General features: G+C 37.4%; 1 protein-coding gene and 1 non-coding gene across 2 annotated transcripts in view; one reads left to right on the top strand and one right to left on the bottom strand.

Annotated features, from left to right (window-relative positions):
• The window catches only part of Cdk15 (cyclin dependent kinase 15), a 95,742-nt gene extending 91,136 nt beyond the window's left edge, over positions 1-4,606 (bottom strand). The window contains exons 1-3 of the mRNA XM_015481270.2: positions 4,484-4,606; positions 3,607-3,756; positions 3,283-3,377 (exon numbers count right to left, since the gene is read on the bottom strand). Of these exons, the coding sequence (XP_015336756.1) occupies positions 3,283-3,377; positions 3,607-3,756; positions 4,484-4,606 (368 nt within the window). The remainder of the gene's footprint in view (positions 1-3,282; positions 3,378-3,606; positions 3,757-4,483) is intronic.
• Positions 4,607-17,647: 13,041 nt separating this feature from the next.
• LOC125618363 lies at positions 17,648-17,830 on the top strand. The gene has a single exon (XR_007349649.1). It is a non-coding gene; the product is annotated as a U2 spliceosomal RNA (small nuclear RNA).
• Positions 17,831-18,816: the final 986 nt, after the last annotated feature.

Here is an 18,816-nt window from a genome sequence, read left to right as displayed (position 1 = left end):
TGTAAATCAATGGATGTGTAACTGATGTGATTCTGCAATCTGTGTATGGGGTGAAGGTGGGAGTTCATAACCCACTTGAATCAAAGTGTGGAATATGATATGTCAAGAAATTTGTAATGTTTTGAACAACCCACAATAAAAAATTAAAAATAAAAAAAAAAAGAAAATAATCTGGGAAAAACTATGTCTGTACTGAACATGTATTGACTTTTTTTTCTTGTCATTTCTCTAAATGATACAATGTAACAACTACTTACATAACATTTACATTGCATTAGGTATTAATTTATATTCAAATACTGCCCCCTGTTATATAAGACACTTGAGGATTCGTAGATTTTGGTGTCTAAGGGGATCTAATCCTCTGAGAATTTACTATATCTAGAATACATCAAAACTTGAAATTAGACACTGACATGTTTGCACAATTAGAATTTCTTTCTTCTTCTTTTTTTAGTTGTAGATGGGCACAATACCTTTATTTTATTTATTTATTTTTATGCAGTGCTAAGGATGGAACCCAGGGCCTCACATGTGCTAGGTAAGCCCTCTACCACTAAGCTTCACACTCCCAGCCCCACAATTAGAATTTTTAATTCAAATACCCTGTACTTAATCAGTCCTCGGACTGGTCATTGTACAAGACCTACGCAATCTCCTGATGCACACATACGACCTCCTGCCTGCACTCATCTCTATCCACTGTCCCCTCCAATGCCAGGCTGACTCTGCCCCCGGGGATTGTTGTACTTGCAGTCTCCCGTGCCTTCCACTGTGCTAATACATAGCTCACTCCTTGCCTCCAACAGGTTCCCTGTTCAAGTGTTTCCTTCTCGGCCAGGCCTCCTCTTGGAGCCCTATTTAAAATGGTAATCCAACAACAACTCTGGCTCTCTGGCTCTCTCTCTCTCTCTCTCTCTCTCTCTGTTTCATTCTTTTCTATGAATTATTGGGGATTGAACACAGGGGTGCTCTACCACTGAGCCACCTCCCCAGACCTTTTTATTTTGAGACAGGGTTCACTACTTTGCCCAGACTGGCCTCCAACTTGCATTCCTTCTGCCTCAGCCTCCTGAGGAGCTGGGATGACAGTTGTGCACCACCACGCAGGCCATTTTCATTCTCCCTGGCACTTTTCACCCTTCAACAAATTCAGTAGTTTACTGATTTGTTCACTGTTTATCTCACTCCTATCACACTCCATAAGAGCAGGGATATTTGTCTCTTTTGTTTTCCAATGCATTTTTTTTTTTTAGTTGTCAATGAACCTTCCTTTTATTTATTTATATGCAGTGTTGAGAATTGAAGCCAGTGCCTCACACATGCTAGGCAAGCGCTCTACCTCCGAGCCACAACCCCAGCCCCCAATGTATTCTTATTAGCTTAAGTAGTGTGTGACACATAATAAATATCACAATTAGAAAAATTAATAGACTTTAGTAGAATGAATGAATGTCTGACTCTTTAAGTCTTGGATGTCCCTTAGTAAATCTTTACATAAATCCTGCTCTGCTTTTTAATGTTAATCATCACATTTTGTCGTTATTATGAGAGGAGCTTTTCCTACTATATTTTCTAAATAATCATTTCTAATATATATGACAACCTTAATAGGTATATATTGATTTTGTAACCGATTACCTATTGTTCCATTACTACTTTTAATAGTTTCTTAGATGATTCTCTTTGGTTTTTTTAGGGGGACAATGATATCATATACAAAAAAATTATTTTTGACGTTGTTTGTCAGTTATGGATAATGGTCATTTTTGCCTTATTTCAATCTTACCAGGAAAGTCTCTGTAATTAACAGAAAAGTGTGTGTGCTATTGATTTGAAATATCCTTCATGGTAATGAGAAATTATCGTTCTATTTCTGTTTTGTTCAGAGTTTTAAAAACTAGAAATTGATGTTGAATTTACCAAATGCCTTTTTGGCATCTATCTTTATGGTATTTTTGAACATATTTTTATATTATAAATGTAATGCCTTTGTGGTGGGGAATAAAGTGAGAAGTTTAAGAGTGATCTTTGTTTCCCTGCTCCCGTTTCAACCACTAGAAATAACTAATCTCTTGTGTATTTCCCCAGACTCTTTTATGTACATACAAATCTATATATGTATAATACATCTGAGTGTTTTTTTTCCTAAAAGGGATCAAAGAGTATGTATTGTTCAGTAACTTGCTTTTTTTCTTTTAAAATACTGGACATCTTTTCATATTAGTACATCTACTTCATACTGCAGATGGCTGCATACAATTTCACACTACGGTGATTATTTACCCAGTCCTGCCTTGATGACTATTTGTGACCAGGTTTTTATTTATTCTATTATAAATCCCTAAGTGAGCTGCACACCTCTACTTATATCCCTGTGCACTTGAACATGTACTTCCAATGCACTTTTCATCCTATTCCTGGTGAGTTTCTTGAAGGAGAAATAATTTTTTTTATCATTAATTCCTATGACAATCTGCAGGTGTGAATTAAATCTTGCTTCTATACAATATTTTTAAACTGTATTTCCCTTATAAAACAAGTAAAAAAATCATAAAAATCACAAACCATTAAGATAAATAATAAGTACTTAATTTTGTAGTGTTTATATTAAATTTCTAAAATTAACATTTAACCACTATCAAGCCATTATTTTTCTCCATCCAAGTAAGATAAATGAAAGAAATAAGACCTTCCAAACTTCCCACCCTAAAAGGCAATGGAATTCAATTTTCCAAAATGGGTAATTGTCTTGGATAAGTAGTATTTTTATTCTCCGGTTATTTGCATATTTTGCAAGTGTAGAAAACTCAGGATTTATCATTTTTTGCGTATTCCATACTTTGCAGAAACCAACTTCAGATTTTTTATAAGAAGGCAAGGTGGAAGAATTAGCAGCAAATTTAATAAATTACAATTGTAAAACTTTATCATTGTGACTTACATATGAAAAACTCTCTAGAAATACCTTCCCAGTTGTGTTTCCCACCAGGCAGTAATTGTTCTTTTTGGTTAATAGTAGAGAAAGTCTACTTTATTTTAATGGAATAAAAGAGAGGAAAGGCTAATAAACATTTTAGTGAGCTGGTTTTAATTGGAGTAGGACAGGTTTATTTTTATTTTAAGGCTATTTAAGTCATCATGTCTCTCTCCCTGTTGGCCCTGGTGTCTTATACAGGTTCCAAACGCTGTGAACTTCTGTACTGTGTCATCTGGCTCTATAATGTAAAAGGAGGGGGATGAAACCCTCATCTTTTAAAGTCTCCTGCAACTGTAACTCACCTGCTAATCCCCTTGTAAACTGTAGCATAAGAACCTTCACCCAGCTTCTCCAAGTTCAAGTAAGATGAGGCGGCCCCAAAAGGGAGGCTCTTCCTCTGCTTGAAAGGAAGGGGAGGGGTGAGAGGTGGAAAAGACAGAAAGATCAATTTTTTCTTTTCTTTTATTTTATTTTTAGTGTTGACTCCCCTGCTCCCCCCAGGGAAACCGTATTGTTGAAGCTACCTGGGAAGGCCTGCTCAGTAATTGTCCTGGAAGTTGAGGACCAGCTTCCCGGGGACCAGCACACATTAAATTCTTCTAGATCAACGTCAGCGGTTCACTCACCCACTGAAAACCCTGCCTCAGATCCTCTTCCTGAAAAGAATCGCTATTACTCCGTGGCCTTTTACTCTCAAATTTCCGGGCACCAGCCCCCTGCACTCCCCTGGGGTGAAATGAAGTCATGCAGCTTGATGCTTCTTTTAGGTCTGTTAGCTAGAGAAAAAAGAAAGCGCAGGAGTAAAATCTATGCAAAGTCAAGATTCAGCCGCTGCCAAAACCATCTTTTTTCAATTTACCCGATTCTCACCCTTAAGATGTTTTCTAAGGTTCTTCCTACACCCCCAAAAGGCACCTTTCTGAAAGTCAGATCCAAAAACAAAAAAACAAAACGACCATAATGGTATCATCTGCGGAAATGCTGCAATCTTTCTTCACTTGAATACATTTACCTTTAATGCTTAGGTTAACCTGAATCTCCTTGATACATGTTTTTCGTTTTTTTCTTTAACTCAGCCTCCTCTGCCCCACACACATTGTGTAATTTATCACTTTAGAGGAATAGTCTTCTAGCACGGCATGGCTAATAGATATGAGCTAATTACTGAAATTTTGAATCCACCACAAACCAATACTGCAGCCTGTCAGCTCTGCAATGTAGTACCTTAGAGATTTCAGGAGAAGAACCACTTTTTCCACTTCAAGTCAAGGGGAGTTTCGTGCAGCACAAAGTCAAGGATTATTTTTTCCCTTTTGGTTTACAAGCACATCCCCACAATGGATAACTACAGCCATAAATTCTCTGTGACTTTAATAGAATTTTCTTTTTTATGGGTTTCGACCTACCGCAGAAGGAATCAGACCTCTGCTTCGGAAAGGGAGCGTCTGTCTGAACTCCTTGGTTTATCAATAGAGAAAGATGCTCCTCCTGGGATACCAATACCTGGAATTCAGCCTCCATGGTCACAGGCTGACTCCTCCGGCTGCTGTGTGCCTCGCCTCCTTTGGAACGGTGATAGCAGCTGCACCCAGGCTGTAGACTCTTAGCACACAGCTCTTGACCCATAGTCTTTCAGGTTCAAGGAGAAAACCCACACTTGAACCTCTCCCCCTCTGCCTCTCCTGTCCTCTCTCACTCCCTTTTTGCCAGAGGTCAGCAGTGTGGAGCTTTCATATGACTCACATGAGGCTCTGCCTGGAGCAGCCTCATGACTTCAGCAGTTTCTCCTTCTCAGTGCAAGTAGCTCGACATCAGAAAGGCGGCTGCTTGCATTCATATATGCACAACGAAAACAAGGCAGCTCTAGTATGAGATTGAATAAAATTGGGCACAGTTAAAGTTCTTCTTCCAGCCACAAGTTAGTGCTGTTTGTATGCATACTTTTTCTGAATTCACATTGCTTATCCATGTGATGATATTTACAAGATATCATGGATAATGATATTGATATTTAGTAGGCTTTCCTGGCACTAAAGCAAATACACTGAGGAAGTTTTTTCTCCCTGCCTTTCATCTGAAAGCATTTTGGTTTTCCGACTTTTAAAACAAAATTGCAATAGAGCCAATGTTTAGTGGTCAAAGAAACCATAGAATGAGAACAGGAGGAAAGCTGAAGATGTCTACTTCATCTCTTTGCCTCCAAGCAACAGTGTATCTAACAGTCCTAGATGGGTAGTCATTCATTCATTTATTCCAACACAGTGTGATGAGCACCAGTGTTGTTCTTACTGTACAGGTAAGGATGTAAGCCAATGGTAAAGAGACATGAATTTGCATGAAACATCTTCTTCCCTCTTTCTCTCCTTCTTTCTCCCATTCCTTCTTCCCACATAAATATAATACTTATTATATGTAAGGTACTATGTTAATATTGACATGACCAGGAATCTGGCTCAAACTGGTTTATATCCTTCCGTTTTTGAACAAAATTTTTTTTTATAATTTATTTTTATGTTTTTGTTTGTTTGTTTGTTTTTTGTGAGAAATTGAACCCAGGGGCACTTCAGTGCTGAGTTACATCCCTTGTCTTTTTTATTTTTTATTTTTGAGGCAGTGTCTCACTAAGTTGCTGAGGGTCTTGCTTAGTTGCTCAGGATCCCCTCAAACTTAAAATTGTCCTGTCTAAGACTCCTGAGTTGCTGGGATTACAGGTGTGTGCCACTGTGTCCAGGTGAACAGATTATTTTTCTGTGACAGACGCTTAAGACTCTTGCTACTATAATGTACCACTCACAGAGCGAGACAGAAAGGAAGTCACAAACACACACACACACACACACACACATGCCCACGTGCCCACATGTGTGTGAGAGTCATGTCTATTGTCACAATAATATTTATGGATGTTTGATATCTGAACCTCACAATACTTTTTAAAAAAACTTTCTGATAATTCATTTATGAACATGTATTTAAGCTTTATTTCAAAAAAGAACCAATTCAAAGATTCATATTTCATAAAAAGGAGACTAATTTCACTAATATACACAAATATTTTAAAAATAGTCTTGAAAAACTATTAAACTTTTAACCAACAATCAATTAACAAAGAACAAGAAGTTATTTTTTTCAGAATATTTAACTCCACTAGAATTTATCAAAATGCTGATTATAATACATTTTATTAGAAATGCCAATTTCTTCCTAAAAGGAGGTTATGTATTTCATCAAATAAAAGTTATATTCTAGACCAGGTTTAGGGTAATTTTTTTTACCTTTCTCTAATTATCCTAAGCTTTAGAATTTTTAAATGATCATTATTATTATTAGCCAAGGAAATTATGCATAAAGTAACAAGTATAATAGAATAGAACAGTCTGATTTATTTGATTTGTTTGTTTATTTCCACTGCAGATTAAACTCAGGAGGTACTTTGTCTCTGAGCTGCATCCCAACCCTTTTTTATTTTTATTTTTTCTGAGACTTACTCTCATTAAGTTGCTGAGGCTGGCCTTGTACCTGCATTCCTGCTGCAAGCAACCTCCTGAGTCGCTAGGATTACAGGCATGCACAACTGCACTGGGCTAGCCTGATATTTTAAAGATTAAAATTGTTGTGTTTAGATACTAGAATGGGCTACTGAGGAGAAATTGCAAAATATTCTTCAGAATTTTCAAAAATTAAATAATTTATGGTCTTGCTTAAAGTTAAGGAAAAGTATCAGATGAATTTTTAAGGTGTTTTCTAGCTCTGTGTCCAAAACAATAATTTTTGTTACCAAAGATGTCTGAATGAGGACAGAAGACTTAGATGATAATCTCCTTTTGAATTCTGCTTCAGACCCGGTTCGTGCACCACTCCAGGTCAACTTGGCTGCCCTGCTTTTTTGCAGTATGACTAGCTTTCCAATGGGAGAAGCCATTCTTGTCCTGGGGAAGAAGGTCCATTATTGCTGTTACCTCCTGCTTTTGTAGAACAAGAGCCCCCACACATGAGACTGACTGACAGGGAGAGACCCCTGGGCCTGCCCACCATCCCAAATGGACTAACAGAGACTCTGGCTTCAGCAAAGTCCCACAAGGGCCAGCTCATACAATTTGGAAATGCAGGAAGACTCCTGGAGCACACTTCCACCATTATGAAACCAGCAAGAGTTGGGCAACTCAGAAACCAGTCCATTCATTTGCTCTCTCCTTTCCCCTCACCTTTCTTGGGATTGCATATGTCACCTACTCCTCCTACCTTTTTTTTTTTCAGGCTTTGTTTTCAAGGAATTATGTCAAGAAAAATGCCAGCCATTTTAAAATTAGCAGTAAAATCATATTAATGACAAATTCAGGTTAGCTTCTCCACTCATTCCATTTTTTTTTAGTCATTTTTTTTTCTTTTGCAAGTGGTGTAAATTGAACTACCATATTTAACTAGGAGTATGTGTTTTTTTCCTGTGCGTGTGTGTGTGTGTGTGTGTGTTCTATCTTTATTAAATTTAGCCAAAATAGTGGGAATTGTGGTTTAATTATAACTTTCTAGGATAGGTAGATTACCACAGGCATTCAACAGATAAAAACATGAGAAATATATAAAATTTGTGTTATAAACATTAAAAATAATTCATATACATCTACACAGTGGGATAATATGCAACTATAAAAAAGGAGTGAGATCTTTATATAATGACATAGAGTGATCACCAAAATATTTTAAGTGAAAAAACAAAATGCAGAACAATGTTTATAGTGTGTTGTTACATTTTGTAGCAAAAAAAAATTAGGGGAAATAAAATGTAGTTAATTATCTTACCAATAGTAGCAATATTACCATTATTTTTATTTTGTTGTCTATTGTAAGGGAGAAGTAATTTCTTTTCTTATCTATTGCTTAACTTCATGGTTGAGATCTCTATAATGAATAGATTAACAAGAGAAAATCATACAGATTTATTTAATGTAAGTTTATGTGACATGGGAGACATACATGACACACATGAAGACTCAAAGAAACAGGGAAGCCTGTATATTTTTATTCTAAGTTTGATGAAGTAGATAGTTGGGAAGAAATATGACTGGAAGATAAAAGGGTCTGATTTGATGGTTAATAAACTGGGGAGAACTTAGCAAACCTGTTTTTTCAGATTCTTCTTGGTATTTCTGTGTCTTTAAAGATAGGGATGTTCCCTTCCTCTGGGTAGAGAGTGGTAATCCCTAGAATTAAGTATTATAACCCATTTTAGAGAACGGTCAGCTAGGTTTAATGGCCTGCTTTAGGAGAGAAGAGGAAGAGGAAAGTAAGAGAAAGCTTTCTGCTTCTGCTGTTTTTTCACTTATCAAGGTGCCATATTGTGGGGTAATACAGACTGAACCCCATCACTTATATGTGTACCTAAGGCTAAAACAAATAACAAATATGCTAATGTCATTAGAAATCTAACTCTTTAGTGTAAGAGAAAATAGACATAAATATTAAATCAAGGAAAACTTATGTGAACTTAAATTGGACTTGGAAACATATACTTATGTTTCTTATTCCTTTAACAAAAAGAAAAGCCCTGGGGGCTAGGGATGTCACTCAGTGATGCTTAACATGTACAGGCCTTGGGTTCAATCCCAAGCACCTAAGGGGGAAGCCAAAAGCTCTGTCAATCAAAAAGACCTAGGAACAACAACACAATAGAAATGAGTAACCTTAAGTTCAATTTAGAGACCCTAATGGGCTCTAAATACTTTTTTTTTCCCTCTAAAAAGAACTAAACATCCATGGAGAAATCATGGATTCTAGGTCTGGAGTACAAATTCCATAAGATAAAATGGGTATCTGACTAGCTAGAAAGCAAGAAAAGTAATTATCAAGAAAGATGTCTCAGGCTTATGTAAGCCGACAGGAGGCTTGTTAAAAGGACACAGCAACCAACCGAAAGGGACCCCCCATTGTCTTAAGGTGGAACAAATTAAGTGTCAAACAGAACAACAACAAGGAATGCATAAAATCAAGAACTGTAGACTAATTCTTAAAAATTAAGTTGTCACTTGGAGGTTTCCAGTGTACAAACATTACTCAGAATATCAATTAATTTTTTTAAAAAGAAAAAAACAAGTATTTAAAAAATATTTTTGCAAATTGTTTTTCCAGATTTATCAAATTGCTAATGAGTGGAAAGTCCTCATAGAATTTCAGCTAATAAATGTAGTAGAAAGAATAAAAAGAGAAAATCACTATCATGCAATCCTTAATGCAATGGTAGATCTAATCAGTCATCAGTGAATGCTGAAAGCCTGAGATAAAAGACTGATGAGGAACATTGTCATGAAATCAGCTGAGCCCACTGATCAGTCATGTGTTTAAGGTTTTTCTGAATAAAAAGAAGAACAATATTTTTAAAAACACATTCTCGCAAAATCCATACCTTTTGATTGTTTATTTATATTCTGTCTATTTCCAAAAAAAAGGATGGGTAAGCTGGGCATGGTGGTGCACGGCTATAATCCCAGCACTCAAGAGACTGAGGTAGGAGGATCACAAGTCCAATCTCAACATTTTAGAAAGACCTTGTCTCAAATTTAAAAATACAAAAGGCTGGCGATGTAGCTCAGTGGTAAAACACCCCTGGGTTCAATCCCTGGTATCAAACAAACAACAACAACAAAAAGGCAGGTAGGCCTTTATAAAAATATAGCAATCATCATCATCATCACAGCCACTATGTCCATGCTTGATCTGGGGCAAACTGCATGCTGCATGGAGACTGATCATCACTATGCCATGACGATGAGGTAGGTACCATTACTATCCCCATTTAATCATTAGGGGAAATAAATCTTAATGAGTTCAAGTAGCCTTTTTATAAGGTAACTAAATGAGCAAGTACCAAAAAAATATTTATAAAGTTCCCCAAAGATTATATACCAAATTTCACAAATCTCATTTAATGGGAGATGCTAATAAATTATATTTGCACAAAGAGCATGAAATCTCTTTAGTTTGGATGCACTCCTCAGTTATGAGGGCTAAATTAAGATAAGTCATTTTATTCAAATATAATACTCAATTCAAAATATAATACTTACCAACAATAAGTAAGTGACTCTAGTTCATTTATCAGGGGCATATGGCATTATCTTTGGTAAAATACATATCTTTCTGAAAAATAAAAGCTACAAAATATAATTTCTTAAATCACCCTTCTTCCTTCTTCCTGTAGTACTTTAACTTGTAACTGTCACATGTTGACAGTGCTGTCTGATGACAATAAGCAGAACTGCAAGCACATGGCATGTAGGCTTTCCTTTGTATCTTTACATGCATATATTGTTGTTTTCCACCCCACATTATTGTTGCATGGTAGTGTGTTATTTGTTTACTAGTACTTAATTTTCACTTTGAAGTTGACATTCTAAACATGCTGTCTTCTATTTCTGCTGATTTTAAGACAGTAATGTTCAAAACTGGTGACTTAGTTATTGGAAAAGAATGTGGAGCAAGAAGCCATATTTCCAGACTTTAAGAATTCTTACTGACTTAAGAAGGTAATTTCTGAAGCCCTGGGAATTTCTGTGCACAAATTCCAAATGTCCCAGTTACCATGCTTAGTTTTCTAGTTTTAAATTCCATGTGTAGCTCAATGATAGAGGGCTTAGCTAGCATATCCAAAGTCCTTGGTACAATCCCTAACACCAAAAAGAAAAGAAAAAAAAAATCTATGTTCCTTGCCCTCCTAGTAGACTCCTACCTCTTATTAGGCTTTCCCCACATCCTGGCCTTCACTTCTGAAAGCACAGTTTACCTGTTGTGGATCAAAACTCTTAATGATAAATGGAATGCTCAAGGATGCCAAGTAATTCCATATGTGTAGTCCCACACTCTGAAACAACTGGAAAGGAATGATAGGTTTAAAGCAAAACGTTTCACAGGCAAGTAGGGAAATCTAATTGCAAGGTGTTTCTGTGACAGAATGGCTTGTGAAACTATAAATGCAATTATACTAAACAGTAGACCTAAAAAAGGACCCATTGTCTAAAATTGTAGGGATCCTTGGGATAGCTGTAGATGTAGGGAAAGAGCAAGACTTCCTATTTCTAGTTTTAAGTGAAAAAGAAAACAGTGTTTCTATATACCAGATATTTTCTTGGTTGTTCTTTGCATGTGTATGATTGTTTTATTATTTTATTTTCATTTCCTTATTTATTTATTTTTATTTTGCAGTTCTGAGTATCAAACCCAGAACTTTGTACTAGGCAAGTATTCTACCCCTGAGCTATATCCCCAGCACTGTTTTAATTTCTTGAGCCTGAATGGACAAAGGAGATATTTCAGAAATGAATTAATAATTTGGTCCCTATTGAAATGAGAGAAACCAATGCTATATTTAATTTTCCGCTTTCAATTTAACAGCTCAAGTTTTTTAAAAAGAATGAGTCAATGCTCTTTTTATAAACAACATATTTGTAAATACAGCATAGTCGGGTCCCCTAGTAAGCCAATTTGAAACATACTTAGTCCAACTCTTCTGGCTATGGGTAGAGGGGGAAAATTGACATTAATAAAGAAAATACCCAGTTTTCTTGTATTTTCTTATAACAATTCTGTGATCACAGAGATTCTGCACTAACTTGACTGAAAGCCTAAAGTTTGGAATCTTCCCCTTGGAGACTGTTGGGATGGCTAAGATGCCAGGGTAAGGGTCCCTGATAATTGGTGCATGCTGTGACAAGTGCAGAGCAAGCCCTTTCTTTCTGGTTGCTGTGGATTTTGTACACAGGTTGACCTCTATCTGGTGCTAGCCAGATCCTAGGAATTTATATTTTTCCTGTATTAACCTGTGTGAGTAGGTTTCAACTTATTGGAACAAAGACTGATTAGAAATTTTGGGACAGTTTCAGTTTTCACTTGAATTTGTTCTTAACACAAGTATCTGGTTCTATAAAAGGGATCCAAATAAAATATTTCAAAGCAAAAACCAAAAACTTCCAGGCGCAGTGGTGCATGTCTGTAATTCCAGCGACTCAAGGCTGAGACAGGAGGATCACAATTTCAAGGCCAGCCTGGGCAACTTTGTGAGATTCTGTCTCAAAATAAAAAGGGCTAGGCATGTAGCTGATTGGTAAAGCATCCCTGGGCTCAATCCCTAGTACCAGGGGAAAAAAATGTGGTCAAAAGTATTAAATAATTTGCCCTAAAGTCAAACTAGCCAGAAGTGGTAGAACCAGGATGAGAATCAAGACAGGCCAGCTCCTAAGTCAATACTTGTAAGCTGCTTGACCATTTTCCTGTCTGATACAATTTAAGAATGTCCACTCATACCCAAAGAGTGTTCATGTCTGTGCTTGTTTCTTCCTTAATTAGACATTGCCACTAAATACATCTACCATTTTTTTAATCTGTTCTAAACAATATCTTCATATATATCGCATCTCACTTAATTTGGCAATGTATTTATTCCCTTCATTTTAAATGAGGAAGTGGGTTCATTCATGTTTTTTTAGACTGTAACTGTCAGAATTAGAATTTTAAACCCAATGGTCTTGATTCTAGTCTCTTGCCTCCACACAATGAGCACTCAGGTTCTGTGAGCAAGCACCCTTTTTCCAACACTGTGAGTTGGTCAACTTAGCATACCTATGTGGAACGGAATTTTGCTCCTTGAACTCAGAATGGTACCCAACCCATATGAAAAAACTTCCTTTCTAATAGAAAACGCATTTCTGAAATAGGGATCTTGAACTCCATGGGCTCTCTTTCTGCCAGTCCCTTTCAGTCAATGTCCAATTAAAACAGTTTGTCCACTACATATGTGCTCAGTCTGTGTCTAAAGAATAATGATACCTGGGCTGGGGGTGCAGGTCAGTGGTAGAGGGCTTACCTCGTCTTGATGGATTTGACTCCAAGCACCACAAAGAAAAAAAAAAGAATAATGATACCTTTGTCCAACTAGTTACTGTTAATTTCTCTGAATGCATTAAAATGCTTCAAGTACCTCTAACATTGTCCTGAAGTTTTTTCTGTATCAGGGTAAAATGGTCTAGCTGGAAACATCCTTTTGTCACAGTGAAGTTCAGAGCACTCTGCAGTTTAAAAGCAGTGGTTTTAGGAATGTTTGAAAAACATCTACTGCAAGTTATTACTACTTTAAAATAGGTACTTACTGTGTGTACATAAATGCAAATAAATGCATGTTACAATATCCTGACTTGTAAATTTCTGATATTCACAAATTGTGTGTCAGATCTCTGAGCCTCCCTCTCCTCGTCTCCATTCCCAGGGTTCCTGAGGCCCCCTGCCCAAGTCCAAGTGAAGACAGTCTTGTTCCAACAGCACCACTCTGTGGCCAGGGTGAAGAACTGACTAAAAACTCTTCCTACTCAACTTTTGCCAGACAATGTGCTTCAAAACCCAGTCTCTCCACCCACCCCAACTTTCCCTGGATTTAGCTACTCATAGCCAAGTTGATTCCACCTCAGGCAATCGTTTCTCACACTTGCATACATCCTTTTTAAGGAATATTTCTTCTTCTTCCTACCAAGCTACTTCAAATCTTTTCTTATTCCTCCAAATGCCTTTATCAACATATGTGAACCTGGCAGCTCCTAGAGCCAGGCCACCCACTCTTGGCCCCCATGCTTGGAAATGTGGAAGAGTTAATCATGACTTTTTTTGTTTGTTTGTTTTTAGTACTGGGATTGAACCCAGGGGTGGTCTACCACTGAGCCACCCTCCTGGTTTATTTTGAAACAGAATCTCATTATGTTGCTTCAGTCCTCTCCTCCATAAGTTGCTGAGGCTGTCCTGCCTGAGCCTCCTGAACTGCTGGGATTACAGGTATGCGCTACCATGCCTGACGCTAACCATGATTTTTAGAGTTGAGCATTTCAAAACCTTATTCAAACTGAATACTGTCCTCTTTCCAGTTCCTAGCCCCCAGTACCTGATAAGCTTCTTTAACAACCAGGGAGGGAGACACAGACCACAGTAAGAAAAGATAGCAGTGTGTGTTGGGGGGAGGTGGGCAGACAGAAAGAGAGAAGGGAAAGAAAACAAGAAAGGGAGAAAGAGAAAAATAAAGAAAGGGAGGAAAGGAAGGGGGGAAGAAGAAAGAAAGGAAAAGAGTGAGGGTTTTCTAGGGGGAGACATTTGCAGCTTCCTTTCCTACTGCTTCCACCCAGTGTGGGATTGAGATGAGGAACAAGGGAGCACCAAAACCCACTCAGTAATAAAAATAATAAATAAATGTGTGATGCAGTAGTTCTAAAAATTTGCTAAAAAATACATAAACATTCCTGATGAACAAAATACAGTATCTGAGGGGCTGGGGAGATAGCTCAGTTGGTAGAGTTCTTGCCTCACATGCACAAGGCCCTGGATTCAATCCCCAGCACCACACACACAAAAAAAGAGATTAAAAAAATAATATAATATCTGGGGGTTGGAGTTGTGGCTCAGTGGTAGAGCACTTGCTTGGCATGTGTGAGGCACTGGGTTTGATTCTCAGTACCACATAAAAATAAATAAATAAAGGTCCATTAACAACCAAAAAAAAATGTTTTTTAAAAAAATACAGTATCTGAATTTTAAATATAGACAAGTGACCTGTTTCAAAACCCATGTGATTATGCAAAGGGAACAGTCCTTTCCAATCCTGAGCCAGTGGTTTGCTGGCTGCTGGACACCTGGTGCACCCACTGTCCCCCTACCTTCCTGACATCATCACAATCCCCCACCACAGGGCAGGTTTATGAGAGTTGATAGTAGTATTAGAACATATGGACATTGTGAGGCCTTATGTATAGACATTTTCCTAAATTGTAGAGCTTTTGTTGACTTTTTCCACTTGATTCAAGATACAGGAGGATGCCAGGAGTGGTGTTATTAATCCCAGGGACCCAAGAAACTGAGATAGAAGGATCACAAGTTTGAGGTCTCAAAATAAAAAGGATTGGGGGTGTAGCTCAGTGGTAGAACACCCCTAGGATCAATCTCCAGTAGCCTCCCTGCAAAATCTGGGGAAAGGATACCTGTTCTATTAGGGCACATTTTCTCTTCTGCTTCAGGCTCTAATGTGGCTGGATAGGACTCTGCTCTCTGCTTGTACATCCTTGCTTCTCTTCCCTCCTCAACTGCATAACCTCCCAGAAACTCTTCACTGTCCCTTAAAATCTGCTTTTCTACAAGGACCAGCATTCATGAAAAATGACTCCCTCAAAACCAAACAATTTTTCTTCTTGTTTCTTTAACTACAAAATATTGCAAAAGTATTGTTTTCAGAAAGGAGTGACATCATAAATAATATTATAACCACAAATAACATTTATAAGTTAACAGAAATTAAATATTTATTTACCTCACAGTACCTATGATTTTCTTTTTTGGTCCTGGTGATTGAACCCAGAACCTTGAATATGCTAGGTAAGCACTTTACCACCAAGCTACCCCTCAAGTTCCTTACTATTTATATGGGAAAATGTGTTCTACATTTTAAATAATTCACTTGCAATATCTTTCTTTCTTGTTTTTTATTTATATTTTTTGTAGATTGGGAACCTAATGCTTTTTAAAAAATATTTCAGAAAAATGTACATGTTATACATTGTAACACATGAACAACAACAACAAAAGAAGTTTTGTTTTACTAGCCCCAAACTAGTAAAACAAACCAAAAAAAAGAAAAAGCAACTTGTAATGCTAAGTTTGAGATCAAAATGCCAAGATATATCAATAGAATAGATTTTTGTCAACAAAACTGAGACAAGAATAAGAAAATTGTAGCAGTGTTATGCATATGCTACATAAAGTAATTCAGATTTAAAAGAAGTTTTATTTAAACATGGATATTTAAATATTATTTAAATATTTATTTATATTATTTAAATATTAAACATATTATTATTTAAATATGCTTCCTGTAGTCCTTGTGTGGCACACTCCTGTAATCCCAGCTATTCAGGAGGCAGAGGCATGAGGATCACAAGTTCAAGACCAATCTGGGCAATTTTGCAAGATCCTATCTCAGAATAAAAAGGACAAGGGATGTGACGCAGTGGCAGCGCACACCCCTGGGTTCAATTCCCAGTACCATACCAAAAAAAAAAAAAAAAAAGTTGCTCTAATATCTAATTACTTACCTGTCATAATATAGGATTTATGAGTATGCGTCTCAACTATCCTCATATAGCATGTGCTTCCATTCTAAAAATAACAAGTTAGCATCTGCTTACCTACATCTGGTGATTAGTCATTCAATCCACTAATTATTTTTTGGTATGAGATGAGTGGAAGCGTTTCTATTTAAATCATCCCCCGAATTACTACATGTCATCTGCAGGTCTTTGCTCCTCATTTTGGCCAATATCTTGCATGAAGTTCTGCCATACAGTAAAGTGCTCCCAGATGTCAGCGAGAGGTGGGTGCCCCCATTCAAAATCTCAGCCAAATCTCATGTGTCATCCATTAGTCAGTCCTCCAGAGAACCACTCAGATGTGTCTTATTCTGTGCTCATACTGCTCTGTCCCCAGTTCAAGGCATCACCATTTCTCATCTGGCCTAATGCAAGAACCTACTGTGCTTCTCTGCTTCCATTCTAACCCTCCTATATCTATTCACCCCGAATGAACTTAAACAAGAAACTATTTGTATTAGGACTTAGCCCTTAACTAAGCATCTTTTAAAAATTCTGTGTAAATAAATGGGACATATACTTGGAGCATGAGCCAGAATCAACTTTTTAAAATTTGGATCAGATCAAATCATTCTCCTCCTTATAACTTTTTCAAGGGCTGGGGATGTAGCACAGTGGTCAAGTCCTTGCCTATTATGCCCAAGGTCCTGGGATGAGAGCAGGGGAAGAAAACTTTCTTTTCTACTCTTCTTCCATTTCACCCATTCTCTGCTAATTTGGCCTTCTTTCTGTTTCTCAAACACAGGTCACTTGTTCCCTCAGAGAACCCAGCAGGAGCCTGGGCTAGGGCCTCCTCATCTTCTCTGCTCTAGAAGAATGTCTCAGAGCTCAGGCCTCAGGTTACTTTTCTTTTTCAACGACTTCTCAAGTTATATCTCTAGCCTGGATTTTTCTCTCAACAAGATCGTCTCCTCAACTGTCTATTTGATATGTCCATTCAGATGTCTAATAACAATACAATATATATGACTTATCCGGTTCTGATATCCAACCTCACTACCTCCCCAAGCATACTGTTTTCCCAGTCTTTCCCATCTCAGTATTAAATAAAAATTATAGGAAGCCTTGTTTGGAACAGGCTTCTGTACTAGAACCTAAACGACCAGGATAGAAATCAAAATGGACTTATTGACCTTATATTTCCACATCACCAATCTGAAAGTAAACTGTTTATCTAAACTTCAGAGAAATCAGCATTTGAGAGATAAAAGCTGAATTTCCTAATAGTTCATAATAGTAAAGTTAAGCTTTACACAAAAGAAATGCCTTGAAATAACCTGATATTAACTAGTCAGTTATTTTTCTATTTTGTCTCTGCCTCGAAAGGAAGTAACTTAAAATGAGCAGCCTACTTTGTCTTCTTTGTTGCTGCTTTTTTCAACCTTTATCTTTCTGTAATACCAAGCTGGTACTACTCAGTACCCTGGAACACTTATTCTACTTATAGAATGCAATGTTGCCTAACTCTAGAATCAAAAATAAAGCCAATTAAGATCTTTAAACTATCCTTCTTGACCTTTTGGCGAATCTGTTCTTATCGATTTACAACTTGCTATCTGATATTTCCTCTATATGAGGACAATATAGTTAATGGATTTTTGAAGAAGGGAAAGGGAACAGGAGTTTTCTCCATCCACTCCACGCATCCACCTGGTACTGCAGTACTTTTAGGAACAGGGCAACAAAAAGAAGAGGAAGAAGAAAAAGAAGAGGAGGAGGAGGAGGGGAAAAAGAAAGAGGAGGAGGTGGAGATTTTAAAATAAGTTGTTGCAATTTTGTCATTTAACATATAATAAATGACGGCTCATTTTTACCAAAAACTCAGGTCTTAAGTCCTTTCTTTCTCTCAAAGCTTGTAATTAATCCATGAACAAATAGTGTAGCCCCTACCTTCAAATTATATCCAGAATCTAACTCCTTTCAATAGGTAACAGAAATAAGCAGTGGGAACATGAGGTTCAAGGGATAATTCTGTAAATTGGGCCTAGTGAGTTGACTGACCCCAACATGCTTTCCTTTAAAAAGCAATTTATGTGCAGCCCTGCCTAGTATAATTCAATAGGATATATTACATTTTTTAGCAAACAACTCTTATCTTCAGGCGATATGCAGATCCCCAAACTCCTCTCTACTGATAAGAAAAGCACAAGTTACCCTAAAGGAGGAGGGTGACTTTTGTGACCTTTACACCAACCAGATTTCAGAATTCAAGGAGAGATGAACATAACAACCAGTTAATGTGGGCCAAGGTGACTCAGAGTTGCCTTGGATGTTTAGCATGCCATTATCATAATAAGATCTCTCTTCCATGGGGTAAGGCCCTGTGAAGTGGGGACTTGACAGTCTGATGCAATCCTGCTATCAGTCAGAAGTCAAGAGGTGGACCTGGGTGGGACTCTCTGGAAATTTCCCTCAGCCCTACCCCCACCAATAAATCTGGAGGGTAGGAGGGGTGCACCATTCTTTTTCTCTCTGAGAGGACCTACTCTCTCCTTTGAGAGTGTCCTTTTTGTCCCTTTTCCTATCCCTCATGCCTATTACTCTGAGCGATACGTCTGAAATCTTTCTGGCATAATTATAAGAACCAGTAACTGAGGACCTCCATGACTGCCTTGGCTCTACTGCAGGCCCTTGCTTTGTAATACATTTTTTTTTTTTTTTTTTTTTTTTTTT

The sequence above is a fragment of the Marmota marmota genome, unplaced genomic scaffold (genome assembly GCF_001458135.2).
Source record: "Marmota marmota marmota unplaced genomic scaffold, marMar, whole genome shotgun sequence".
NCBI classification, from domain to species: domain Eukaryota; kingdom Metazoa; phylum Chordata; class Mammalia; order Rodentia; family Sciuridae; genus Marmota; species Marmota marmota.
This window is presented reverse-complemented; position numbering and strand designations above follow the sequence as displayed.